This window comes from Microcaecilia unicolor, chromosome 6 (genome assembly GCF_901765095.1).
Source record: "Microcaecilia unicolor chromosome 6, aMicUni1.1, whole genome shotgun sequence".
In the NCBI taxonomy this organism is placed as follows: Eukaryota; Metazoa; Chordata; class Amphibia; order Gymnophiona; family Siphonopidae; genus Microcaecilia; species Microcaecilia unicolor.
In genome coordinates this window covers 132,548,838-132,576,591 of record NC_044036.1, presented here as the reverse complement: position 1 = coordinate 132,576,591, position 27,754 = coordinate 132,548,838, and the positions used below count along the sequence as shown (strand labels likewise).

Genomic DNA, 27,754 nt, shown 5'->3' with positions numbered 1-27,754 from the left:
TCTCCTAGCAACCAAGTGAATTTAGTTCTCTTGGGGATGTTTTCTGTGTGAAAGTGAAACATTGGGCTCATTATGCGCTAAACCCAAATGATAACTGCTCCAAACTTTCCAATGGGTAACACAATCATCACAGACAACTGAAAGAAGGAAAGAGAAAATCTTTCTAACTCACCATATGAAGACGCAAAAAAGACAAATGGCTGCCGGCAGTTAATGCAAACGTTTCCCATGTTGTTCAGCAGAGGATTATTGGTAGAACATCGATAGCACATGGGCACAAGCTCCTATACAGGCAAAAAGAGCAGTAGTGGCATGTGGTAAGGCAGAAGATGCACAGTAATTCAATTGACTTTCACTCTGATAAAATGACTAAAATCCACGTGGGATTCCACAGGACACACACCTTTAAAAGCATACACACAGCACTTAGCTTAAATCTTGTGCCCAATGAGGCTCTCTGTTTCACTTTTAATTAAGCTTCTTCAGGGGAATAGGTGTTCACATCACTTTACTTTAGTCAACGCCAGACTTCAAACATGGTGCTTTACTGGCTGCATGACACTGGTAAATGTCAGCTTAATTAAAAGTGAAACGGAGAGCCCTGTAGGGCACAAGAATTAAGCTAAATGCCTATATATGTTTTAAAATGCAAGACTTTATGGAAAATTGAATTATAATATTTGAAGAGATCTGAAGAACTTAAGAGTGCACAATACATAGATATAAAATAAAAAAAATTATCATTTGGAGGTTTTTCAGACTGATGAGAAAACTGGAGTCCACTAAAAGATGGCACTAAGATACTGAAATTGCTGCCAAGTTGGGGCATTTGAAGTTTTTTCCTCCATTATAGATTATATATATAGCAAGCTGAGAATTATATTGAACACAGATTAGATAAGTGATTTACGAATATAGTGAAGTTTTCAGCTTGTGAGTTTGTTAGATAAATTGACCTTTTGCTGAAATTTTGTCTAATTATCAGTTTAACCAGGAAACCACCAAAATATTTCCTGTTCAAAAATGGCTGTGAGATAGCCTTTTTTTTGGGATGTTATGAGCTGGACATTCCAATTCTGACCTGGACATAAGAACATAAGGATAGCCATAGTGGGTCAGACCAATGGTCCATCTAGCCCAGTATCCTGCGATTGTCAAATTCAATTTAAGATGCTTATCCTGACATGCAGAGCTGTTTATACTGGCACTTCCCACCACTATCTTCTCTCTTGACTCCACACACATCATGTCAGCCCCGTTTATCCCTTGTTCTCTGTAGTAGGTTTGAAACAACGTGGAGTTCTCTTTGTTATCTTACTCCCTTACCTTGGAACAAACTGCCTCCTGAACTCAGGTTAGCACCCAATTATGCCAAATTTAAGACCGCCTTGAAAAGCTGTTTTTCATTTATGTACTAGTAAAACATGCCCGTTTCTGGCGCAAATGAAACGGGCGCTAGCACGGTTTTCCTCCCGAAACCCCCCCTCCTTACTCACCCCTTTGGCGTTGTGAATGCACTGACCGCCATTGTTGCGGACCTCGGCACGCCAACTTCAATCTGCTGAGTCGTTGGTTGTGAAGCCACTGACGCCATTGCTCCGCCCTTGATGTCATCACGTTTGATGCGAGGGCGGGGCCCCAACGCAGTGATTTTGGTGGCTTCACCACCACGAACCCTTCGAACCGGAAGGAAGTGCCCGGAGGACCTGACAGTGACGTCGGTGTCCTCAGAACGTTGAGGGTGAGTTTTATTATATAGGATTGTCTTAGAGATGGGTGGGACATACAGTCCTTTGTTCACCCTTTACCCTTTCAGCTTTCCTTATATGGTCCTCCTTTTGTCTCCTGCCTGTCTCTACTGGTGTGACGTATGGTTATTTATGCTCAGTCCATTTCTTTATTTTTAGTGGTGGCCTTTTACCTAGTGTAAACCACTTTAATGTCTAACTCAAATAAATCAGTCTTAAACTTTAAGGGGCCGATATTCAAGCAGCCAGAAATGGCTCCTGGCCAGTAACAATGCCTGTTCGGGACTAACCGTTCATTTTCAGCAGCACTTAACCAGTTGAAAATAACTCAAAACTGGCTATTTTGGGGGTGATCTAAGGGCAGAGTCAGCACTTGGCCAGTTAAGGGCTGATATTCAGGTTAACCACATAAACAGGATCACAAAAAAGTCACCCTTATCTTTATGCTCTAACCCATAGCCAGTTAAGTGCTGAATATCGCTCGTAACCAGATGCATTAGCCAGCTCCAGAAACCTGGACATGGCCCAGCATTGACTTTCCGGGTTTAGTGCTGGTGGTGGTCAGGAAAATGCTGATCACGGCCGGCTGAATATCGGTTCCAACATAGTTAAAAAATAACATTCAAAGTACCAGATTGTGTGACCATTTATATTTACTTTGGAGTGTAATCATGGCCCTGTAAGGCCAAAACTCTGCATTGAGTATTAGCCTACATTATGCACCTGACTTTTACAGACTCAGACACTGTCAGGCCTAATGCAGTGGTTCAATACCGCGATTGACTGCACTTTTTGTCCTTTAGATTGTAAGCTCCTATGAGCAGGGACTGTCCTTCTTTGTTAATTGTACGCGCTGCGCAACCCTGGTAGCCCTTTAGAAATGTTAAATAGTAGTAGTAGTAGTAAGGCCTCGAGGACAATGTGAAGACATCCAGTCTGATAAAGGCAAAACATTTTTGACAACTTTTGTTGTTGTATTTGTTATCAGCATTTGACATCATTGCAGGAATATCAGATCATGTTCCAGTTAACCTGGGACCAAGACTCGGGGAGAGGACATAAAAACCCTTACCTTGAAGGTGTTATCAGCTAGTTGGCAGGCAAGCTGTTATCTGATGGAACCTAGATAACAGCCACTGCCACAGGACAAAGGCTTGTTAATCTGAGCATCACCTGCCTGCAGACTCTTAACCGGCTGGAGGAGTCCACCTGCTGCTGCCTGAGTTCCTGAATCCTAGTTCATCAGGGCCGCCAAGAGACAAAACTGGGCCCGGGGCAAAAAATCTTCAGGACCCTCCACTGCTGCCCCCTGACCCCCCCCAATCGCTGTTACCCCTCACTGCTCTCCCCCTGGCCACTGCCACTTTTCTCCCCTCCCTTCCTCCTGCCCGCTGGTCTTGCCTACAGTTTCCTGCAGCCAGCAGCGATTTACAGTCAGTCAGAGACCATCTCCATGACCTTACTTCTGCTGTGTTCTACTTTGATGCTAAACAGGAAGATGCAGTAGAGGGAGGGATGTGGCAGAAGGAAGGCCAAGGAGACGGCCTCTGACTGTGAATCGATGCCAATTGCAGGATCGTATAGGTGAGACCTGCGGGGAGGAAGAGATTTTTTACTGTGGGAACAAAACTTTTTACTGTTCCCGCGGGGTGGTAAAAAGTTTTGTTCCTCTATCCGCGGTGATGGTCGGCACCCTCCGAAAACCTGACACTAGGCCCTCCTTGGAGGCCAGGTCCAGGGAATTTTCCCCCCCATGCCCCCCCCTCAGCAGCCCTGTAGTCCATCATCATCTGTTCCTGACCTGCCTTCTGCTCAGTGCCTGGTAGTGCTTGGGGGTTAGGCATCCTAATAATTTCAGGGTTAGGATAATTGTGTGTTATTTTAGTTCTCTTGACAGGTACTTTAGACCCCTTAACATTACTGTGAGTGATTTTGCATAATTGTCTCCAATTACATTTATTATTTGCTGCCAGTCCTATACAATAAACAACTTTACCTTTTTATAATAACATCTGAGCCTTGTCTGTTACTCTCAGTATAAGAGTAAATATAAGTATAATTGGACACTTAGGAATAAGGATCGCAAATGAGAGGTTGTTTGTGAGAAATCCAGAGTGCTAAGATAAATTATACTTCTCACTCAGTACCAATTCTCTTCTGAGATTTTGGTAATATATGATTTGTACCCACAGCATTCCTGTGCCACAGAATGCTTTGCTACCATGGTCTACACTAGAACAATACTATCATCCATAAAATTCTACTGATAAGCATCCAAAGTACAGACAATAAACTTACCTCATTGTCGTGAAATGGTTTGGACCGGATAGTGAGGCTTCCAAGCTCAATGGACTTCTGGAATCGAGCTGGGATCCGTAGACCCTGCAGTTTCTCATATGCATGGCGTGCCAGCTTATAAGCTCCCAGAGCCTTACTCTGCTTTGCAAGAGCATAGAGTGTATTCCTGCTGTTGCATTAAGGAACAAAGATACACTTTGCACTGAAAGAGTCACTTTAAATCAGTGACTATAATATACCTTCCACAACAGAAATATGCACTAAAGCACTGGAACAGCCAGAAATGAATGCGTGTCTTATCATGAGACATTAGACTACAGAATTGTAAACTTCCAAGGAACAAACTGAACCAAAGCATTTCATTAGTCGGGTAAAATTAATATAATATTAAAATTCCTGTGAAACACCTGAACTCAAAGTTTCTCCTGTACTAAGTTCAGCATCCAGCTGTAGCCACTGGATCAAAAACATTTCTTCACGACTAATTTTATAGTAAGACACTTAAGTGAGAAGTGCAAAAAGGTACTTATTTTGAAAAGCAACAAAGGTGTTATTGACAAACAGCACCAGTGATGCTGACCCACACATCTGTCCTCTAAGCCAGTACTCGGGTACTTTATAAAATGCAACTCTGCCCCTGAGGAAGCCCACCGCTTTTACTTAGACGCACATTTTATTAAAGCCCTTTTCTGTGTGTAAAACAGGCTCCACACACAGAAAAACATTTAAAAATGATCCCTTTAGGGCCAGAAGTTTAAAAAGGCAGCTAGTTTATAGGTGCCTATGCGTCATCATAAATGAGGCTCCTAGATTCAGCTCCAACAGTGCACCAATTTACACCTGCTGTAAAGATGTAAAAGTGTGTGTGCATCATATTTTATAAAATATGTCCATACGAAGAAATCCCAGACCACAGCCCTGGAAAAGCCTGCTGCAAATCACATAATGTGTATGTGGAAAAGAGCAATGAGCTGAGAATCTCCTTGTGATCTTGGACAGGTCACTTAGGCCCAGATGATCAAAAGCCCTGCGCTGTTCCAAACAGCGCCCTAAAAATAGCGCCGGGACAGCGCAGGGCTTTTCTGCATCGATGATCAAAGATAATGCATGCAAATCTAAGCAGCGCTATTATCTTTGATCATCATGTTTAAAGTGCGGGAGAATTGTGCCGAGCATGCGCTCAGCACAATCCTCCCGCACTCGTTTGACAGGTCTGGGCTGTCAAAAGCCCAAACCTGTCAAACAGCCTGCCCCGAGGCCCGAACAACGAGGCCCCCCCCCCCCCCAAAAAACGTTGTGGCCGCCGCCGGCCAAACCCTCTCCCACCCTCCCACCCAGCGACGGGGGGGGGGGGGGGGGAGGATCGGTGGGTCTCCAGCCCCTGAAACCCCCAGAAATCGTTGCTCCATCGACGGGGGTGGGGGCTGGAGGTCCGGTGGACCTCCAGCCCACCCCAAAGCCTCCCCCCAGCGTTGTCAAATTCCCTGCTGCTCCGTGGTGTCGTGACAACCCCCCTGGCCCCGTCCCTGCCCCCTCCCGGCCCCCCTACCTTGTGTTGGAGGAGGGACGCAGCCTGCCTGCCTCCCTCCTCTTCCAGTCAGTCGACGCCCAAAATGGCGGCGCCCAGCACCGCCCACTGCATCCTGGGATGCACTGGGCGGGGCTACAGACCATGTAAGGGAGCGATTCCACCGGACCTCCAGCCCCCACCCCCCCACCCCCGTCGATGGAGCAACGATTTCTGGGGGTTTCAGGGGCTGGAGACCCACCGGACCTCCAGCCCCCCGTTCGCGTTTGCCTTGGGGGGGAAGGGGGGCCTGCCAGCATGCAACTGCATGCTGGACAGGGCTCACCATTCCTCCCCAAAGATCCGCAAAATCTAACGCCAGCTCGGAGCTGGCGTTGATTTTGCTGCGGCCAGCGACCCAATCTTTGGCGCGCTGGTCGCTGATCATTGGGGATGAATGCGTTAAGCGCCAATTAGCATGCATTTGCAAGCTAATTGCGCTAGAAGCCCTGTTTAGCATGCATTTGCATGCTACTTGCGCTGAGAGCCCTCGAGTGCGCTGTTTCAGGCGCTCGAGGGCTCTGATCATGGGTCGCCTGCAAACTCTGGCGCTAGTATGGTGTTAACAGCCTCTAGCGCTAGAGTTTGCTTTTGATCTTGAGGGCCTTAGCTCTCTACTGCCTCAGCTACAATCTTAAATTGTGAGCTCTCTGGCAACAGGAGCCTATTTTATTAAAAAGGTAGGGAGGTGTGGTAGCTGTGTTAGTCCACTTTTAAAGGTAATCAATAGAAAAAAAACAAAATAAAACATGGAAAAGAAAATACGATGATCTGACGAAGAAGGGCAACTTTCAAAAGCTAATCAAGAAATGTATTAAGTTATGTCCAATAAAAAAGGTATCATCTTATTTTCTTTTCCATTTTTTATTTCTATTGATACCATTAAAAAGGTAGAAATACTAGCATAGCAGGGCAAATACAGATGCAGCCATAGATCTGGTGCACATTCTCACGTTTGAATCACCATGATGTAGGTGTCTTCTCCCTACAATGCTCCTGCCAAGTGAGTGATGATACAAGGTACCTCACAAGATTTGCTATCCTCAGGGGCCATGATTCCTATGCCCAAGAAAGAACAGGGCAAAGGTTGGTATTCCATTTACTTTGTTGTCCCGAAGAAAGACGTGATCTTCTGTCCAATTCTGGATCTCAAGAGCAAGAACCAAATGCTATAAGTTTCCCATTTCCAAAAAGAGATCCTGTGATCCGTCATCATGGCAATCAGGTTGAGAGGGTACATGACGTCTTTGGAATATGCAGGTTTGCCGCTTTGAGATCCAATCTGGAAAGATAATCAGAGGTTTTCAGTTCTGGGAAGTCACTTTCAGTTCCAGGCATTGCTCTTTGGCCTCACAATACTCCTTGCACCTTTAATCACAGTGACACTGGCTTATCTGGACAAAGACAGAAGCGAATGGTCTATCAGCTGTAGACAAGGGCTTTGGAAGCATTCAAGTTGTTAATCCAGAACAAGGGATTTAAGGCCTACCCTCAACTGCCAGGAACAGGAAGGAGGGGGCCACAAAGAACTGTGCATTAGTCTAAGAGGTAGTCTTGATGTTTCAGTGGGCAGAGGTTCATCTCGCAGCATTGTTGGCAGTACACATAGCAGGTGTAGACAATGTGCAAGCAGACTTCTTCAGCAGGCATGCCCTAGATCAAGGGGAGTTTTCCAGGAAGGCCTTCTCCCTCATCAGACCCTGGTGGGGCATTCCAACTCTAGATCTGATGGCAACAAGGTGAAATCTGAAGGCGGGGGCCTGGCCAGAACAGATGTTCCTCGGCAGCAGCCGCCAATAGCATGAGTTTTTTTAAATGTTTTGCTCCCATGCCCTTGATAGTTTGTTTCATGCAGTGGATTGTAGCATATCCCAGTCTGAGCCCAATCAAGTCCACATACCACGGATGCCTGGACCAGTCTGGTGCCACCAGAATCACCAAAGTGGAACAGGGGCTCAAGCTGCCTCAGGAAAGGAGGCTCCTATCACAGGTGCCTCTACTGACGGAAGATCCATCTCGCTTCTGTCTGACAGCTTGGCCCTTAAGAGGAGGCTCATTCAAGGTCATTACCACATTGCTACAGGCAAGAAAGAGATCTACCTCCATGTCTTGTGCACAAGTTTGAAGGACATTTGAAGCCTAGTTGTGGAGTATGCTCTCTCCCCCTTTCAAGTCCTGGTGGTGCAAATATTGGCCTTCCTGCAGGAGGGCCACAAGAAAAACCTAGCAGTCAGGTCTCTGAAGGTCCAGGTAGTAGCACTGCAAGTTTTCGGACCATCTGGAAAGTACATCGTTGGCCTCACACCTTGACATGAAATGTTTTTGGAAGGGTGTAATATATCTTCATCCCCCAATGCTCTGTCCTGGAATCTGAATTTGAACATCAGAGGGACCTCCCTTTGAACCTTTTTTTGGGAGTGTCACTTAAAGATCTTACCTTGAATGTGACACTTCTGGTGGCAGCTTGTCTGGCAAGGAGGATTTTGGAGATCCAGGACTTGTCTTGTTATGAGCCGTTTTTACGTTTCACAGAAGTAGGGAGTTTCCATATGTTGGATGTGCATTGAGATTACTAATGAATTTCAAAAAAACAGACCATTTGTTTATCCTTTCTGGAGGACTGAGAAAAGGTGAGGCGCCCTGAAGCCCACTTTAAATTGGTGGATCAGAGAAGAAATTTCATTGGCCTATCTCTTAAAGGGGCGAGTGACCCTTGAAGGGTTACAAGTTCATTCAACCAGGGGGTTGGCAACTTCCTGGACAGAGGTACACACTGTTTTACCTGCAGAGATATGTAGGGAAGCTATACTGCATTCTTTTGCAAAGAGTTATAAGTAGATGTCTTCGTTAGACAGGACATGGTCTTTGGGGCAGAGGTGTTGAAAATAATTGCTAGTGAATCCTGCCCATTAAGAAGAATTGCTCTGTTACATCCCACCCATTCTGGGCTGTCTGGTAGATAAGGAAGCTAAAATTTGGTCTTACCTGATAATTTCCTTTTTTTGAATCCCACCAGACCAGTTCAGAGTCCAGTCCAGTTGTTACATTTTCTGTTGTTTACTACATTGATCACTTTGTAGCATCTAGCCAATGATATAGAAGTCTGTTTAGTATGTTCCTCCTAAGGTTCCTTGCATATGGTCCTCCTTCCCTGGTCTCTGGGGAATATGGGGGGTGGGGTCTTCTATTTGCTTTTTTATAGAAAAATACTGAGGAGCATGTGGCTATATGGTACCCTATATAGGGCAAAGCTCACGAGCCTTTATACAATGGAATGGATAGAAAAAGTCATTCAGTGGAAGGCCAGTTTTCAAACTAGGGCTCTAATCAGGTAACTCCTTTGAATATTGCCAGCCAAATTCTTGACCCAGAGGAAACTGTCAAAATAGCTCCTGCACACATTAACTGTGTTTGAACCTCTATAGACTTGATTCTGTAGTAAATGATTCTGTGGCCTCACAAGCAGCCATGTACCATGAGTAATTTACAAGCAGGTGCCATGGCTTTTCCAGGAGGCCTGTGCTTACTATGTCTGTTTTTTTTTACAGGAATGTATGTGCATACTTTCCAGTAGAAACAGGGGTCCTCAGATCCAGTACTCGAGGTCTGCAACTCAGCCTTGTTTTCAGGATTTCCACAATGAATATGTATGAGATGTATTTGTATTCATTGCTTCCAGTGCACGAAAAACAGATCTTATACATATTCCTTGTGGAAAACCTGAAAACCAGGAAGGGTTGTGGACCTTCAGGATTGGATTTGAGGACCCCTGCTGTAGAAAATAGGCACATGTGCGTACGTGGCACCTAGTGCTGACTGCTCAGCAGGTGTAAATATATGCATGAGCCTTTGCAATCTTGTCCTATGTTAAGTTTTGCTACGTTATAGTTTTCCAACCTATTTCTTTTTTTTCTTTCTTTCATATGCTTCCCACCTGTCTCTGTCCATGAAGTTGACTCTTGATAGATATGTAGCTGATTACTTGTGCTCTGGGTTCTTGGAAACGATACAAGGATACACTTTTGAGATCCCAAGTGGAGTTTCCTTGGTCAAGTTGTGAAGCAAAAACCTGGAGATGTTGAAAAGTGTCTCAGACTGATGAGTACTGAAGGGCTCCTCCTGAAAATTTTAAAAACATGAAGACATTTTTTTTTTTACCTATAATTAGGGTTTGCAATTTTAGATTTTAACTGATACAACACCCTGATACAAAAACATTACAATAAGCATTTATTGGATAAACACCAGAAAAACACCACTTCCTCTAGTACCCTCTCACCCCTTCCTGGCTTGTCTTGTATCTTCCACACACTTTTTGTGCCATTTCTGTACTGGTGGCTCCTAAATGACACCAACGTACATATCTGATTCAACCAGAAAAGTTGCCCAGCAGTATTTGTAGCATGGCAATACCGATAAACACTGGTATTTTGTACCATCAATAAACACCTAATTAGCTGGAAAATAAACACCTACATTTACAATTTATAAATATTTAAGAATACTGTACTGGGACCTGTGCTGTTTAACATGCTCATAAATTATCTGGAGGTAGGAGTGACAACTGAGCAAAGAAGATTTGCAGATAACACACGGTTATTCAAAGTAGTTAAAATGGAAAATGATTGCGAGGATTTGTAAGAGAAGGCATATAGGAGCTGGCTCTGTGGGTTCAGTAGGTGCTCAGCCCCCCCCCCCCCCCCCCCCCAAAAAAAAAAAAACAATTGAGCCTTCCTTCATGTCCAGGGGAAGGGGGGAGTTAATTTGTATTGACTTTGGCACCTCAATCATTTTGAAATGTTGGCGTCTATGACTTGGCATCTAAGTGGCAGTTGAAATTTAAAGTAGACAAGTACAAAGTAGTACACATAGGGAAAACAGCCTTATCTACAGGTACAAAAATAGCCAGGCTCTGAATTGGCAGTTACCATCACCCAAAAAAATCTTGCAGTCATTGTGAATATTAAGTTGAAATTTTTAGCCCACTGAACTGCCGATGCTAAAAAAAACCCCAAAACAAAACAAAATAGTAGGGATTATCCAAAAGGGATGGTTAATAAAACTGAGAATATTATTCTTCCTCTGTATGGGTCCCTGGTGTGACTATACTTTTTTAGTGATTTCCAGAAGTTTAAATAGTTCAAAGTATAAATATTTTAAAGTTTTTCCATGAGGAATGTACATCTTGTTGGGCTCTGCGAAAAACACAGAACTCGGGCAACCTTGACTGACACAGCACAGGAACTATCGTTAAGGATTTTAAAGTTAGAAAAGCTAAGGGAGAGCTTTCTCGTGGTGAACCTGTTGGAATTCCATCTTGCTTCCACCAGAGAAAACTGTCACCACACCTCAGTGTGGGTAAATGTATGCACAATGTTTCAAAATGAAATTACTTTTGCCCACATGAAAGACAGGAGGAAAGGAAGTATGTGAATTGTTTTATTTTTGGAATCATTGCATGTACTTTGTAAATTGTTATAAGGCCCCCAGGTACAAAGTAGATAAGCTACTCTCAGGATGTTTTCCTTAATCTTCCATTTACAGCCCTCACTTTGTACCTCACCATGTTTCTGAATCAATTCTTTTCTTTTCTGTAAGTGATTGGATCACAATGAATGTTGGTTGGCACTGATTCTGGCTGCTAGCAAGCCTCTTACCGTGTATCTCTGAATGGAATGATAAACATGGTAGAGTTCAGCCAGGTGCTGAAAGTGATGAAACTTTTGTAACATTTCAATCTCCTTCTCTGCATTCTCTGAACAGGAAACAAACCAATACAGTTTAACTACTGAGTTGTCTTTTAATCATCTAATATTAACCACTGCTTTACACTGTGAAATATTGTTGCTTACAGTTTACTGGCTGTACTCAAGATTTAAAAGGTTAAAAGAAAAAAAAAAGTCCAGCTGGTGACGGTGAGATGCCTTTTTTATTTTTTAATGCTTACTATCACTAAGTAAGTTAGAGCCTGATATTCAATACAAGCCATGTTTGGGAACTGGCATTTAAATATTCAAAGTTAGGAGGCAGCTGCCAATATTTATGTGGGTCCCAGCCAATATTCAGCTGGACACCCACATAACACACTTCTGTGGGTCCTAGCTGAATATCGCCCAGGATCCGAATAAGAGTTTCTGGTTAGGTCCAAACCCCCCACCCCCCGAATCTAATCCCCCCTCCCTCCTCAAAAGAAAAGGCCCCCCCATCCAACTCTCCCTTCTCCAAGGATAAAGGCCTACCCTCCAAAACTGATCCCACTTCCTTCCTTCTCCCCTTCCTCAAGAGCCTTCAAACTCTCAACATGGTCCCTCCATCCTCTGTAGGTGCCCCTCTGGGCCTACCTTTCAAATCCCTGGTAGTCTATCAGGGCAGGAGGCATCCCCACTTGGTCCCGTCCATCGCAGCTCCAGATTTAAAAATGGATGCCACGACCTCTAGCGTCAATCTAGCTGTACTAAGGTAGGAAGGAAGGGAAAGCCTTTGCTTTCAGAGAGGGGGGATTCAAATCGGGAGAACCTTTGCTCTCAAGGAGGGGAGGAGGATTGGATTGAATTAAGCCTTTGCTCTCAAGGAGGGGGGAAGAAGGGATCGGATTGGAAGACCTTTTGCTCTTGAGGAGGAGGAAGGACAGATCAGATCGAGGGGGTCTTTACTCTTGGAGGAGGGGACAACAGGACATTTCAGGCTGCCAGCTGGAAGTTATGTGGCCACCATCTGATATGCAGTTCCAGTGCTCGGACAGCTAACCGGGCATAGACCGGATGGCTTTTTATGTGATCTTAGTTGCCTGGTCACTGGCACTGAGTATCACTGGTGCCAGGATAAGTGCTGGCTCCGTCAACCCTCCGCCCCTGGACCACCAGATAGTGAAGGGCATCTGTGCTAACATTCAGCAGTACTACCTGGTTAATCGTCTCCATTTCAGACACAGCTGGCTAAAGCTTTACATGCAGCAACATGAACACTGTCCAAATTCTCTCCATACCAAACATACGTGAATTGAACCTTCATTTCTTCTTTGTTCAGTCTTTCATTATTATAAGCAATGTGATTGACAGGATGACATTGAAACTTGTAGGTTTCGCTCATTCATTTCTGTTCTGCAAACTCTTTACATTTTAACACCAGTTTTCATCTAAAGAGAATAATTCTACATTTCTATCTATTTTCACCTATGATACACAATAGTTATGAATTTAGCTAAACACTAAAACATAACCAAACATTGTAACTTATTTTCTGAGGCATTCTTACACTGACACAAGGTTGCAATCATATTTTAAAAGGAAAACTCTGCATGGGATCTCCATTTCAAACTGCAGTTAGTGGGAGGACTGCAGGTCATTTATCGTTTATTAACATTTTCTAAATCTCATTATAGAAAGAAAATAAGGAAAGTTAAGAAAGGAACTTCATTTTGTAATAAGAAAAACAGTCATATCAGATACACCCATACCTAAAAATAAAACAAATTCTAAAGAATAGCAATGTTTTGCAATGTCTCTCCCTGCATTCACCCGTCCCACCCCCAGAAGAAATATGGGTCCAGTGTAGTCGCATGTGTAAACATACCCATGGGAAATCTCTGGGCCAGTGGTTCCCAAACCTGACCCAGGGGCTTCCCAGCCAGTCAGGTTTTTAGGATATCCACAATGAAAATCCATGAGAGCCATCTGTATCTAGCACAGGCAGTGAATGCAAATCTCTCTCACGAATATTCACTGTGGATATCCTGAAAACTTGACTGGCTGTGGAGCCCCCGGGGTAGGTTTGGGAACCATTGCTCTAGGTAATTTTTCCCACAGAGGATGGTGGGCAACTTTCAGCAGGGAAAATCTTTGAAAATTGCCCTGTAAGGAGTCTGTATTGAACTGGGTAATCTGCCTGGATAAAACCTGCTGAGCTGGCTGGTCACCAATATTCAGTGGCATTTAACTGGGCAGAACCGCTGAATATCAGCTTTAACCGGCCATGTGCAAACTGTCTAGATTAGGGGTGGAGTTTGGGCGGTGCCACTACTTAACCAGTTAGCGGTAATAGTCTGTCTGATAACCAGCTAAGTAAACAAAGTTAGGACAGCAAAAAATCCTGTCCTAACTTTAACTTTAAACCGCCTTTTTAGCAATATGTAAGCCACATGGAACCTGCCATACGGTGGGGAAATGTGGGATACAAATGCAATAAATAAATAAACTGCCGAATTAACCGGGCACCAGTCTAAATACTGGCCGATGCCTAGTTAACTTCTGAGTGACCACAGGGAAGCTAGATATGGCCTGGCATTGAATATCCAGGCTTGGCTCTAACTGCAGTGGTCAGTGGCTTAAAAACCTCTGACTGCCAGCAGCTCCATTTTGACCCCTATGTTTTTTTTCCTCCATAGCCAGAGAATGGGGAAAACACTGTAGAAAATCAGGCTTCAAGGGTTACCTAACTCCACTTAGAAGCCAAGTACATCCAATAAATTAATTTTGGCTATGCTTCATATTTTCTTTTCCTACCTTGCGCAATGTCTAAGCACTGCATGGAGAGCATCCAGTAATAATAGGCAGCATCATTGAAGCGGCTTTCCACCACAGCATTGTGCGTGAGCTGCTCCAGAACCCTGACTGCTTCACCCTGTCTGCCTGCCTTATGGAATGCTGTGGAGTAAAGACAGAAAAAAAGATCACAAATCACGCACAGCACGAGCACCAGGCCCAATAATGAGCTCAATCATTGACTGCTATTTGCCTCTTGACAAGAAGTTTCTAATTCAATTCAATCCCTGACCCCTACTGATGCATCTCAATGCATTTTGGATCCTGGTGGCACTGGAGGCAGGAGAGTGAGTGGGCATCGCTCCTGCCATACCAAATTTAAGCTACAAGGGGCAGGTCTGGAAGGAGTTGGGGAGGGGATATACTAGACCCCCAGGGATGCTTTTTTTGTGTTGGGGAGGGGTGTGGTGGGGGCACTACTACCAGAGATTGTTGTGGGGGGGGGGGGGGGGGAGTTTTGTCAGCTACCTTCAGGTAAGGATGCATGGAGGGGATGCTGGAGCTAATAACAACCTGATGTCATCCTGTCAGTGTGTGAGCCAATCACCGCTCATGCGCTACCAGGAAGAGTGACATTTCACAAAGAGCTGCAGATTAGTTTTTCAACATGGCACAAGTTTGCATGCTCATTGATTACTACAGCAGTAATTGTTTTTTTTTTTTGGGGGGGGGGTGGGGGGGAAACATCACGTTCAAAGTCATGTGGTCAGCAGCTCTAATGGTCCCCCAGTTTGGGAAATTCTGTTTTAATGTGTGTTTTGTGTTGGCATTGCAAGTAGCATACTATGCCAGTGGTTTCCAAACCTGTCCTGGAGGTTCCCTAGCCAGTCACAGTTTCAGGATATCCATAATGAATATTCATGAGAGATTTGCATGCAGATCTCTCTCATTAATATTTATTCTGAATATCCTGAATCCTGATTGGCTGGAGAGCCCCCAGGACAGGTTGGGAACCACTGTACTATGCCATAATGCATATTGTTATTTGAATAATTGTCTGTTGACTATGTCTGGCTTATTCTTGCTGTTAGGCCTCATGGGTGAATTTCTTCAAAAAGGTGGTAAATAGCATACATACATATGATGATTTCACAAGAGCAGGTATCTGCACATCTGTATTCTCGGGACATAGTGTGGGAGAAGCAGGGGCAGAGTTACAATGTACATAAGTGTACACAGAGTACATGCACACTTTTTCGCCAGCCTTGAAACAAGACTGAATTTGTGCAAGAGCAATTGTGCGCTACTGGGAATTATTGTAGGAGCCTATTTCACAAGGACGCAACAAAGATAGGTGCCCATTTATAAAATTAACCTTCGCTTGCCAGGAAATTCCCTTCCCACTGGTCTAGAATCTCTGAGCATCAGCCCATAAACAGGCTGTGCTCTGATTGGAAAAAATCTGCAAGAAACCTTACCCTTCTGTGCTTCTTCAAATCTGTCATTCTCTGCCAGCCAGCAAGCATAAGGCATGTACACATCATCTTTGAACTCAGGATGCTTCTCCACAAGGGCAAAGGCCTGACAAGGGAGATGGCACTTATCATACCAGACCAAAACTGTGCAGAACAGATACATCTTTACAGAGAGCAACCTGGTACATGCTAATGCTCTTATAGGAAGAAACAGGGAGGTATAAATTGAGTTTCCCTCTCAAAGGTTGTTTTCACTGCCAAAAGCTGTGAAAACAACCTACGACCATCTAAACTTCAGGAAATCACTAAAAACCAACCTGTTCAAAAAGGCATACCCTACCGACCCAACATAAATGCCTACACTGCAATACAGCAAAACCAAACCTCTCCTCTCTTCGATCCCCATTGTGCCTGAACCTTGATCGACCACAACATCACCATGTATTTGTTTCTCTACCGGACTTGGCGAACGTCTTTACGGTACTATGTAAGCCACACTGAGCCTGCAAATAGGTGGGAAAATGTGGGATACAAATGTAACAAATAAATAAAGCTCCGCAAATGTGGTGTGCAGAGCAGTCAGGGGCTCCTGCTGAAATTCTGTATGTTGACAGGTGGACAAATACAGATAATCCTAACTGGTTTGCACATCCCTGGTCACAATGTACTTTAGTAAGCTCATTTTATCAGGATGTCTTGGACAGGGAGGAGCAGGTAGGGTGTCTAATCTTGGTACACATAGCTTCTAGGTTTCTAACAGGGTCATACCTCCAATACAAGATCCACTTGTTCTCACCTCATCCCAATGTTGGGTTTCTACATGGAGCTGGACCAATGCTTTTAAGTCTCCAATTTTCATGTAGGTCTCTGCTGCATACCCATGGTGTTCAAGCTTCTTAAAATAATGTGCGCATTTTGACAAAGGTTCACGCTCTGCCTTATCAAGTTTCCGTGCTATATCAATCAACCTAAAATAGAAAATCTTTGGTGTGATGCTCAAAGGGATCAGATTTCAATCCTAAAGATAGATGTGGGGATACAAACTCAAGTGAATCAGCAGCCATTTTACAAAAAAGGCAGCAACTGTGTCATTGCACAGTCAATTTAACAATTTGTCCCAATTTAAGACATATACTTGGCATTTCCTTTACTTTTAACAGAATTACACGAGAAAACAGATCACCAGCTGCACACGATACTACTGCAATGATGAGACTTAGCTATCAACGGAGTACACATGTAGAAAAAGCTACTTGTGAAAGAGAGAGGAAGGAAAATAACATTTTGTTCTAGCTAATGCCCCGTATATTCAGTACTGACTTAACAAGGGTTCAATCAACTACCCCTGTTCAACAAGATCTGGAATTCTTCACACTTTTCCCTGGGTCAGCTTCCTACACTATTAAACGCCTTCGCCCCTACACATCAGCAACAGCTTTACAGCTCTTCATCCTGTGATCAGAAAAGAAATATGTACGTGACAAAATGTGTCCTGAGAAATGCATCCATATAAACATACATTCAGCCTCAGAAAGGAATGAGATTGAAGCTGAAGAGTCTGTTGTGCAGTTGTACTCTGGGACGTAGTGCTTGACAGGAACTGTATTACATCTCAGATAATCCATTTACAGCTTCACTTAAATGGACTCTTTCACGGTTTATTCACTCCATGTTACAACTCTCAGGAAAGATGAAGATAAACAGGAACTAAATATAGCCCTTGCTGAATCAGTGACAGTGTTCTGCTATTTAGTGGCTCAGACAGTTGGTGTGTTGGCTGATGGGAGATAAGAAGTGAGTGAATGATGATAACGTCTGAAAGTGTCAAATTTGTGCTAACTCAGCTATATATTTTACTGCCAATTCATATCATCTCTACACTCATAAATTAGCTCATACATACAACAAATCACCTGTCCATTTCAGTGCTAAAAACATTTCAAACTGCAATCAACAAAACAGTCCTCCACCACCTCCAATGGGAGGCCGTTCCAAGAAAGGTGATGAATTAGTGGAATGGCCTCCTGGTGGAGGTGGTGAAGACAACAACTGTATCTGAATTCAAGAAAGCTTGGGACAAGTATGTAGGATCTCTAAGAGAGAGGAAGGGATAGTAGATGGCATGGATAGGCAGACTGGATAGGCCATATGGTCTTTATCGGCCTTCATTTTTCTATGTTCTGTGTTTATTGCTGTGGATGTGAAGGGTGCCAGCTACTTCCAGGTTAAACTTAAGGCAAAGAAAAGAAAGAACCTACATATCCACCCATCCACGGTCCCCGCTGATTTCGATGGCCTTCATGTGCTCGCCGGCAGAAAGATACATCTCTGCTGCAGTGCGGGGTTCATTGATATTCTTGGCCCAATCCGCCTGTTTGGTGATTAACATCTTTGTGTCTTTGGGGTCTCCAGATTTGAGGAAATCCTGAGGAAATGGAAAAATAGCATGAAGACAAGAATTTCCTGCTGCAGCAATTAGATCATAGTGTTATTTCTGGGTTACTCAAAAATAAGGGTAAGCAAACAATCATAGCGACTACCTTTCAAAGGCTCCTCAATATTCTATGTTGTACATTTTCTTCTATTTCAGAGCAATGAAACAGATTATGAATACATGCACTTAAAACATTCAGGAAACTGTGTGGTTTATACATTTGACAGATAAAGAGGCCATCTTTCATTTTATTGTGGAGGGAGATAAGGAAGAGGGGTTTACTTTGTTAATATATGGGACTGGGGTGTACTCTGGTGCTATCTTTAGTTTTCTAAGTAATCTAGTCCAGCTACCTAGTGAAAGTGAAGGTCAGGTTGTAGTTTGGGTTTAATATGATTGTATTTTTTATTTGATAATATACATTGATTATGTTTTGAATGTGTAGTGTTGGGCCTAGTGTAACACATATATACTGGGTTCAGGCTTGGCCTACAGAAAGCTGAGGGTAAACTGAAGTTTTACTGGATTTCTTAATATTCCGACTTTCTATGTCAAAGGAGATCCAACAAAACGGTTCACAACAAATATCAGAAAAGAGGGAAAAGAAATGCAATTTTTCATAAGAGATAGGAATAGAATAGCACTTCTGTCTCCCCAATCACCCAACCACAACCTCACGTCTCCCCAAAGGCTAATACATTTTCAGTGCTGCTTTTAATTGAGCATGATTTTTCCCCTCTTAGCTCCATTTGTGGGGACCACAACAGCAGGTGGAAGTATGCCTAGTTGTGTCTAGTCAGAGGGAGAAGGGTGAAAGAGTCAATTGGTTTGTACACTGGGAGAGGGGTGGGACATGGGGAGCAGTGGAGAACAAGTAAATTAGAAAGATAAAGTGGGATGCCAGTGCGAAGGGTTTTATTGATTAAAACCAGCACTTTGAAGCAAATCCTATAGGAGAAACAGAGCCAATGAAGCAAAGCTAAACATTTAGCCATATTTAGGGGAGACACGTTCATGGACGTTTTGAGCAATATTGGTAAATAATACATGCATCAGTGTCCTTGCAAAATCCTGCCCCCTCCCCCCAAACAGTGCAAAGGTTTGCAGGTACTTCCTCCTTAAAATCTGGAGCAAAGTGTGCAGATAAAAAGTACCTATGGACATTGTAACAAAGCTGACAGCCTGAAAATTACTCCGTTAAGATGATGCAAACATGCTCCACAAAGATTTCTGATGCCAATCCAGCCATAAAAACAGATTTGGCAGCTAGGTGTCATTGGTAGTCTGCTTTATGGCTAACAAACTTCAAAAAGAGACAGAGGCCACTTTACTAACCTTTGCATATTCAAACATGCGCAAATCGGTATACATATCCAGTGCCCGGTTCTCATGGCCACTCTTCTTGTACAATTTAGCAGCTTCATAGAACTTTCCCTGGTATGCATAAACATCTGCCAGAAACAGGTCATTATTGGTGTCACCACGCTTCTTCCTCTCCTGAAACAACGAAAACAGGATGCAGGCCAAAAGTGGGCCAAAGAGAATACAAAGGACTATTATCCACTCCAGATAATACTTAATCACCTTTCTGACCTCATCTGCAATTTCTTTAAATTAGTCCCCTTATTTTCTTACTCCTGTTAACTCTCATATCTATTAATATGTTCCATCTTTGCTTCTACTCTGTGTAGTCTATTAAAATGTTTTATTACATTTTGTGGTGACATTGGAAGTAGTATACTATTAAGAACTCTTAAGACTCACCGTTTTACACCAAACTAAAACAATTAGGGATTATCGGAGAAAAAAGACTGTCTGTTATGTATTTAGACTAGACTGTAATACACATTACTAGTCTCAAAAAAACCTCCTCTGCCCTAGATTTTTTATTTTTTCAAATTCTTTATTTCATTCATTAATCTTCATTGTTTCAGTTTAGTGTAAAACGGTAAGACTTACAGTAAGAGTACTTAGTAGTATACTATGCCATATTTTGTAGTTATTTGAATATTTTTACTGCTGTAATTATTTATTGCTTATGTTTGACTTATTCTTGCTGTACACCACCTTGAGTGAATTCCTTTAAAAACGTGGTAAATCCTAATAAATAAATAAACATACACAGCTTATCACTGAACTATCAAATACACAACAAATTGACTGAGTTTGTACTCTAATGCCTGCACTATGGGAAGAAAGGTACTACAGTACATAAGGACCTCGGTCACCACTGATTAAACATATGGCTGATATGACAAGCGACTTTATTAGACATTACCATTGATCCTAATGGACAGGCTGTGGCTAACAAAGTCAGAAGAATGGAAGAACTTTAAAGAATGAGTGCAATCTAGACCTACGTGATCGTTTCATTTTAACAAATTAGACTTGTCATCAACCGTTCATCTGCAGTTGTCTTCTTCCTCTAAGAAGTTATTTATAGCTGTAGCATCTAGTTTTTGGAGCTTAGTTAACCTCATGCCTGAGATTTAAGTATCTGTGGTTTCAGAAGTTCTTAAAAATTTATTTCAGAAATACGTTTTTTTGTTTTGGAACTTGAACTGTCAAATTAGACCACTGCTGTCAGGTCCTCGAGGAAGGACTGGAATTCGTGAGCCCTTGGACCACTGCCGAAGAGCGGCAGAGGTAGGCAAGACCACCCTGGAACTGGATACAAGGAAGAGCAGGACTGGAACTCGGGACTGGAGTAGTAACTACGGCAGGCAAATAGAACAGGCAGAACAGGAACAGCTTCACCTGCGCTTGACCACCGTTCCTCTGGACTTGAGCTCCGGAGTGCGGGGGGGGGGGGGGGGGCGGCCGGCAGGACTTGCAGGACAGAGCAGGAACTGAAGATCCAGAGGACCCACTCAGGAAACACACCCTAGCTAGGCAGAAGCAGGATTCAGGATATACACTCAGGATATGCAGGATTCAGGATATACACACTAACTAGGCAGAAGCAGGATTCAGGATAAACACATTAGCTAGGCAGCAACAGGTTCACGGCAACACATAAGCTGGGCAGTAGACAGGAGAATAAACCAGGATATTAGCAGAGTCTTAGGGCAGGCTGCAAACAGAGAGAATGAACCAGGAACTAGCAGAGTCTTTGGGCAGGCTGCAAACAGAGAGAATAAACCAGGAACTAACATGGTCTTGGGGCAGGCAGCTGACAATAGAATAAACCAGGGATTGCAAAGTCTTGGGGCTGGCAGCAGACAGAGGAATAAACCAGGGATAACAGAGTCAAGGCTGGAGCTTCAGCGGCTCCCAACACAGACAGGGAGTACACAAAGGCTGAAGCTTCAGACTCCAAACACAGAGCAAGGCAACAGAAGGACTAGCAGTCCACAGACACCGAGCAGAAGCCCACACAGAAGGACTAGCAGTCCACAGACACAAAGAACAGAAGGGCCAGAGCCCACCTGGAAAGACAGGCTTGTAGCAGTGCAACAGCACACTCACTAACCTGACGACCTTTTAGCATAACACACACACACACCATGCAAAGGCCCTGAATGCAAGCACAGCATTTCCTTACGAAGATTCTCCCTGATGATGTCACCTACTGCAGGACAGGAGCAGGGAACACACTCACACCAAAGAGAGGCTTGGAACACATAGGAAGGCCAGGCAGAAGCCATCTTGGAAGCTGGAACAGAACAGGCAGGAGCCATCTTAGATGCTGGCTCCCCAGAGAGGCATAGCCCACACAGGTTCTTATCTGATGGAGCTGAGCTGGTCCCCGGTCCCTGAGCAGTTCCACTGCAGAAGCCCCTCATAGTGTTCTTCAGTTCCTTTCAGATCTTCAATCCCTTCATCTTATCAAATCTCAAAAGCAGGGCTGCACGTTTAGGACTAGGTTCAGTAAATCTGCGTGGAGCGCTAGTCTCGGAAGGGAGCTCTCAGTTGAGCACCGTTTATAGAATAGAGTGTAGCAACAGGATCAGAGCCAAACTTTGTGCACAAGGATTTACACCAACTGAAACCAGGTGTAAATACTGGTGTGGAAGTTAGGTACGAATCCCACAAATTCTATAATACTGCGCACATCTTTAGTGAACGCACCTGATCCATCAAGGCCCCTCCCATGGCCACGACCACTTTGAGTTGCACACTAAAAATTTGCACACGGATCTTTATGGAATAGCACTTAGCGAGATGCACATGTAAATCCAAATTGTTGCCAATAATTGCTAGCACCCAATTATTGGTGCCAATTGGCTTGTTAGCCAATTTATTTCCACACACATCTCAGAACAGTGCACAATTCTGCATGCGTAAATTTGGGCTTTTCTGAGTTCTAGGAAAGTAATCTGTCCATGGTGCCATCAGATGATGTTACCAATGTGTGACTGATTTATCCTGCTTGTCCAAATTCTACTAAATCAGACCCAATGTATTTAAAATCAACTGGACAGATTAAAATCCAGATTTCTCTACTCACCCACTTAAAAGTGCAGGAGTGGTCTAAAGATGAAACTTTATCATGACTGTGTGGAAAAGTCAGCATTCTCTGCTACTGAGATAAAATAAATATTTAACATAAGTAATTATTTTACCTCTATGCTGTTAATCAGTTCAAGGTAACGGAGATCTCGGACTCGAGTAAATGCCTACAAAATACAGGTGACAAATAAGAATAGCAGTTTATTTACATAAATGGCCAGGGCTAGTAAAGCAGATTTGATACGACATAGCAGAAAACAGCTCTCCTTACTGGAGACATTTTCGGTGAGTAAACAAGTGCTTACCTACAGAAAAACACTTCTAAAAATAGCAGGGAAAAGGAGGTAACACTAGAGGAGGGGGGACCCAATGGCATAAATTCTACCTAACCAGCACATGTAATGCAGGAGAGCTCCAGGAAGAAGGGCACTCTCTTGAACTTGCTCATGGATCTTCTTGGCAGGGGGGGGGGGGGGGGGGGGCTTCCTCTGAATTTATGCCAGTGGTGGACCCCTGCAGTAAATGCAAGAATTTCATTTTGTATGCTTTACTCTGTGGGAGTTCTTCAGTGTGGGCTAATTCTATAACAAGATGCTGATGTGAAAAGTCCAAAACAGCGTCTACTTTATAGTAATAAAGACTATACCATAAGGCTCATCAATGAGCTCCAACAGCATATACATTCTCTGACAGAAATTTACACCTGCTTTGAAGAAAGTATAAATGTGAGCATGCATTCTATGCATGTACAATTTATAAAATGTAGATATACATTGTAATGCTGCACATACTACACACCTCTGGGAATCTCTATGTTCCATCCTGTTTACACATCTACTTAAAAGTACATTATCCAGCCGTAAAATAGTACCTGGGTAGAACCTGCATAAACAGTGGGCACAGTTTTATCTCTGCATAGACATTCCAAGAAACATGGCTTGGGTTGAGTTAAAATGTACAAATGCATGCTCTATAAAACACACATGTACATGCATTGAGTGCAAGCTCACATTTAAACCTTCTTTGGAACAGATGTAATTTGTACTACTGTACTACTAAGAAGATGAATTCTCAACACACCCCCTAAGGACATGAACATCCAGGTGTGCTGCCAAGGAAGATTTTTCTAAATGTTTATTGTTTATGTTTATCAAAAGTGTTTGATATCCTGTTATTTCTGTGCACACGACATAGTGGCTTACAAAGCTTACAAAGTAAAAACAAAATAAAAAGTAATAAAAAGAATGTCATTAATAATAGAAAGGAGAGCCCTGGAAACAGGATAAAGCTGCTACCTGGACCTTCAAGGAACCTAGAGCCAACCGTTGCTGGAGTCCATCCTGAGGAAAGGCTATTGTGAGCTACTGTTGCTGTAAAAGGAAATACTGCCCTATCAGCAAACTAAGATTAAAATACCTGCCAAATTCTCACATACGCCATGGCGGTAGAACATTTCCTAGCCTGAAACAGGGTGGCGATCACGTCCTCTGAATATTCTTTAAACATGACTTGGCAAGAACCAGGTCAGGTGTTACATCCCTAACTTTTTTTTGTTGTTGTTGTTAATATGACTGACTATGGAAATACAAACAAAACATGACAGCAGATAAGGGCCAAATGTCCCATCCAGTCTGTCCATCCTCAGCAACCATTATATCCTCCTTTCCCCCAAGAGATCCCACGTGCCTATCCCATGCTTTCGTAAATTCAGATACAGACCACCAGAGGTTGCATAGGAAGCCTACCTCCTACTGCAGACTGAGAAATACTGACTGGCCAGGGGGTTGCACAAGGTTCTTAAGAGATGACATCACAGCTCAGTAGCTTTTCAGTCCCCACCTGCTGGCATGACAGCACAAACCCAAGTGTCTGGACTGGTCTGGTGGGATATATGGAATTCCCCTTTCAATTCTACGGGCTATGCTGAATCAGGATGTACAGAAATTCTTCTGTACAAAAATTATAGTGTTCTGGTACTTGCTCAAGTCATGTTCTACCTTCTTTGCCATTTCAAAATCGAGTCCTTCCAAAGCCTCCATAGCCAATTCCCTCCAATCAGTGTCCGTCACCCCTAAGCAGGCAATTTGATAGGCTTCCTTAAACATCTTCCGTTCCAGATACTGATACATAGGTGCTGACTGCAAGGTTATGTAATAAACAAAAAGGAAAAAGGAAAATGCAAAATGTGAATATACGGTTTTATTTGTGCTCCTGCATTACAGAGAAAGGCACTGGAAACTGGATGAACAGATCTCAGGTTCAATCCATTGTGCAGCAAGCTGTGCTGCATTGAGACCAGGACTCCCTGTTAAAAACACATTAAATACAACATCTGGTGGCAGAAGCTGCATTTCTTTATTTAAATGTTTATTAAAGTGTTCCTGTCTCTCAAAAAACAATAACCATATTATTTTCAGAGACATCTTCCATAGATCCACTTTACAGTTGAGAAAGGGATACTGTTTACCTGTAACGGAGGTTCTCTGCAGACAGCAGGGAAATGCAGTCATGCTCTCTGTAGTGAAAGTCACACCAATAGTGCCATCTCCCTATTTCAAGTTAACTCACAGCAACTATTCCTTTCCCCAGACTTCCTGCATTTCTGTTGCTTCAGTATTATTTATGGAAAATGCAGCCCCTCACTGTTTAATTTATTGGTAATGTGGAAATTGAGTGTACAGGAGTGCTTAAGGCTTTCACACTATAAATATGAGCTGTAAGTGGGCTGGTTGGTCTAAAGGGAGTGGGGGGATAATTGAAATGGGGAAATATTGTGTTCTCCACAGCAGTGGCGTAGCTACATGGGGCCTGGGGGGGTCTGAGCCCCCGTAGATTCGGCCCTGGCCCCCTGCCACGACCCTCTTGAACCCCCCTCCCGCCACCAACCCTCCCCGCCGCCGCATGACGTACCTTGTTTGCTGGCAGGGGTCCCCAAACCCTGCCAGCCGAAGAGTCTGCTTCAGCGCCGGAGTTAGTAGACTCCGGCGCCTTCATTCAACGAAGTTCATGTGAAGAAGATCAGCTGGTTTTGACGCCTTGTGGTGGTAAATGGGAGGCCTCTAAAACCCACTGTACCCACATGTAGTTGCCCCCTTCACCCCTAAGAGCTATGGTAGTGTTGTACATTTGTCCCGCCCACGACCAAATGGCTTGGATTGGGACGTTTCTGAGCTGGGCGTTTTTAGTTTCCATTATCGCAAAAAAAAAAAAAAACCTGCCCATCTCAGAAGGGACCAAATCCATGGCATTTGGTCCGTCCAAACCGTATTTTTGAAATGAAAGATGGATGTCCATCTTTTTCGATAATACGGTCTGTCCCGCCTCTTCTCATACCCGTTTTCGGACATAGACGCCCATGGAGATGGGCGTTCGCATTCGATTATGCCCCTCCACATGTCCATTTCAATTATCCCCCCACTCCCCTTAGACCAACCAGCCCACTTACAGCTCAAATTTATAGCTTGCTTGCCTTAGCCATAATAATAGCACTCTTGTGCACTCAATTTCCACATTACCAGTAAATTAAACATCGAGGATTTTACATAAATAATACTGAAGCAACACAAAAGCAGGAAATCTGGGGAAAGGAAGAGGTGCTGCAAGTTAACTTGAAACTGCAGCCAATATATTGCTACATTCATGCAAAAATGAAATTAGCTGCTTAATGTCCGGGTAGATGGTCCCCTGAACTCCAGTGCTCATCAGATTGTATATTTTAATGCAAAACTGAAAGCAAAGAAGGGTCATAAATACAGTCAAATTACTAGACTTCAAGAGAACCAACTTTTGCTAAACTGACCAAGTACATTAAGGAACAGGTGACAGGATGGGAAGTTCTTTGTAAACCTGAATCAAAATGAGTTAAGAGCACGACGAGCAAGAGCAACTGAAAGGCTCATTTCCAAAACTCTCTAAGTGCAATGCAAATAATATGGACTTCGTGGGTTTTGAAAATCAGCCCTTCAATTAGTCTTCCTATTAGGAATGTAAATGAAAGAGAGAAGAGAGACCAGCACAGTTTTCCAAAGAGATGGCAGAAAATACAAGGGATCTTATGGCATGGAGCACAGGGAAGGAGATCTGGTAAAAACAAAGAAAAGCAGGGAAGGTAGTCAGGAAAGTGAAGGTGAGAGAAAGAGAAACAATAAATAAATAAAGTAAGATGTATCAGTGAGAGGGAGGAGAAAAGGAAGACTGTATGGAGAGAGTCAAAGAAAAAGCAGAAGTACTGTACTAAGTAACTGTTCGGTATCCACTGAAGAGGCGACTGAAGAACATTAAAAGAGCTGAGCGATGTTCTGATGGGCCTGCTAAAGATCAACAGCTCTTTGTAGATAAGCATGATCCTGTAGAAATAGAAAATGGCAGATGGGGATGCAACGTACAACAGCCCACATTCTGTGCAAAGTACATGGCAAACAAACCTGATCAATTTCTATGCAGCAGTTTTGGTCATAATACAGAAAATCACCTGTGGAACTTCCACTGCTGACATGGAATAAACGTGCAGGCAGAAAATCTTAGAGCCATTGTAGCCCACCACAAAGCCCTGGAGCTTTTGCTGGTGGACGGGGAAATTGCTGGCCTTGATGTTGAGGTATCCCCCTCCAGAAAAACAGAGCATGTCCTCACACTGAGTATTCCAGGCCACACTGTTGGCATTGGGTTCCTAAAATGCAGAAGAAAAAGAAGCGAATTGTTTTTTTAACTTTTTATTTTGAAATTTTTCACACAATAACAATACAAGGTGAGATGACAATGATATCTCCAAATTCTATGGAACAAAATTGCTAATACATTCTATTCTATTCCAGAAAGCATATGATACCACACATCTGTCCCCCATGATCAAGCTCCCCCTTTTGAACCCCCTCCCCCCTCCCACCCCATCCCTCTAAATATTTTTTTTTCTATATTTGGCTTGGGGTGAATAAATACTAGGGCAATGCCCGCTTAGTCTTGTATATGTCCCACACCTTGTGGTACTGGGCCAAGGTGCCTTTTCGAATAGCGGTCAACTTTGACATCAGACGTACATTATCAAGTCTCTGTAACACTCTTTGTATATCTGGAAGCGATGGTGCTTTCTATGCCGCCGCTATCAGTAGTTTGCTAGCCACAAATAGCTGGGTAGCAAATCTGTGAGTGTCCATCTTAATTCCTTGCGGTTTAAAATGTAGTATGCAGCTATCCAGACTCACTGGGTATGACACCCCCATAAGCGCATTCAGATAGTTCACAATTTCCTTCCAAAACCGGCTTGCTTTTTCGCATTCCCACCAAATATGGGCCATGTCCCC

The 27,754-nt window shown here is 43.4% G+C and overlaps 1 protein-coding gene across 3 annotated transcripts in view; it reads right to left on the bottom strand.

The window, feature by feature from the left end:
- IFT122 (intraflagellar transport 122) overlaps positions 1 to 27,754 on the bottom strand; it is a 97,200-nt gene that overhangs the window by 8,304 nt on the left and 61,142 nt on the right. For 2 of the 3 annotated variants that reach the window (XM_030206594.1, XM_030206595.1), the window contains exons 14-25: positions 26,926 to 27,123; positions 24,452 to 24,592; positions 22,568 to 22,621; positions 19,338 to 19,499; positions 17,827 to 17,993; positions 16,365 to 16,536; positions 15,572 to 15,674; positions 14,115 to 14,255; positions 11,271 to 11,368; positions 9,632 to 9,732; positions 4,047 to 4,212; positions 173 to 284 (exon numbers count right to left, since the gene is read on the bottom strand). In XM_030206594.1, the coding sequence (XP_030062454.1) occupies positions 173 to 284; positions 4,047 to 4,212; positions 9,632 to 9,732; positions 11,271 to 11,368; positions 14,115 to 14,255; positions 15,572 to 15,674; positions 16,365 to 16,536; positions 17,827 to 17,993; positions 19,338 to 19,499; positions 22,568 to 22,621; positions 24,452 to 24,592; positions 26,926 to 27,123 (1,615 nt within the window). The remainder of the gene's footprint in view (positions 1 to 172; positions 285 to 4,046; positions 4,213 to 9,631; positions 9,733 to 11,270; positions 11,369 to 14,114; positions 14,256 to 15,571; positions 15,675 to 16,364; positions 16,537 to 17,826; positions 17,994 to 19,337; positions 19,500 to 22,567; positions 22,622 to 24,451; positions 24,593 to 26,925; positions 27,124 to 27,754) is intronic. The other variant, XM_030206596.1, reaches the window with a different exon arrangement.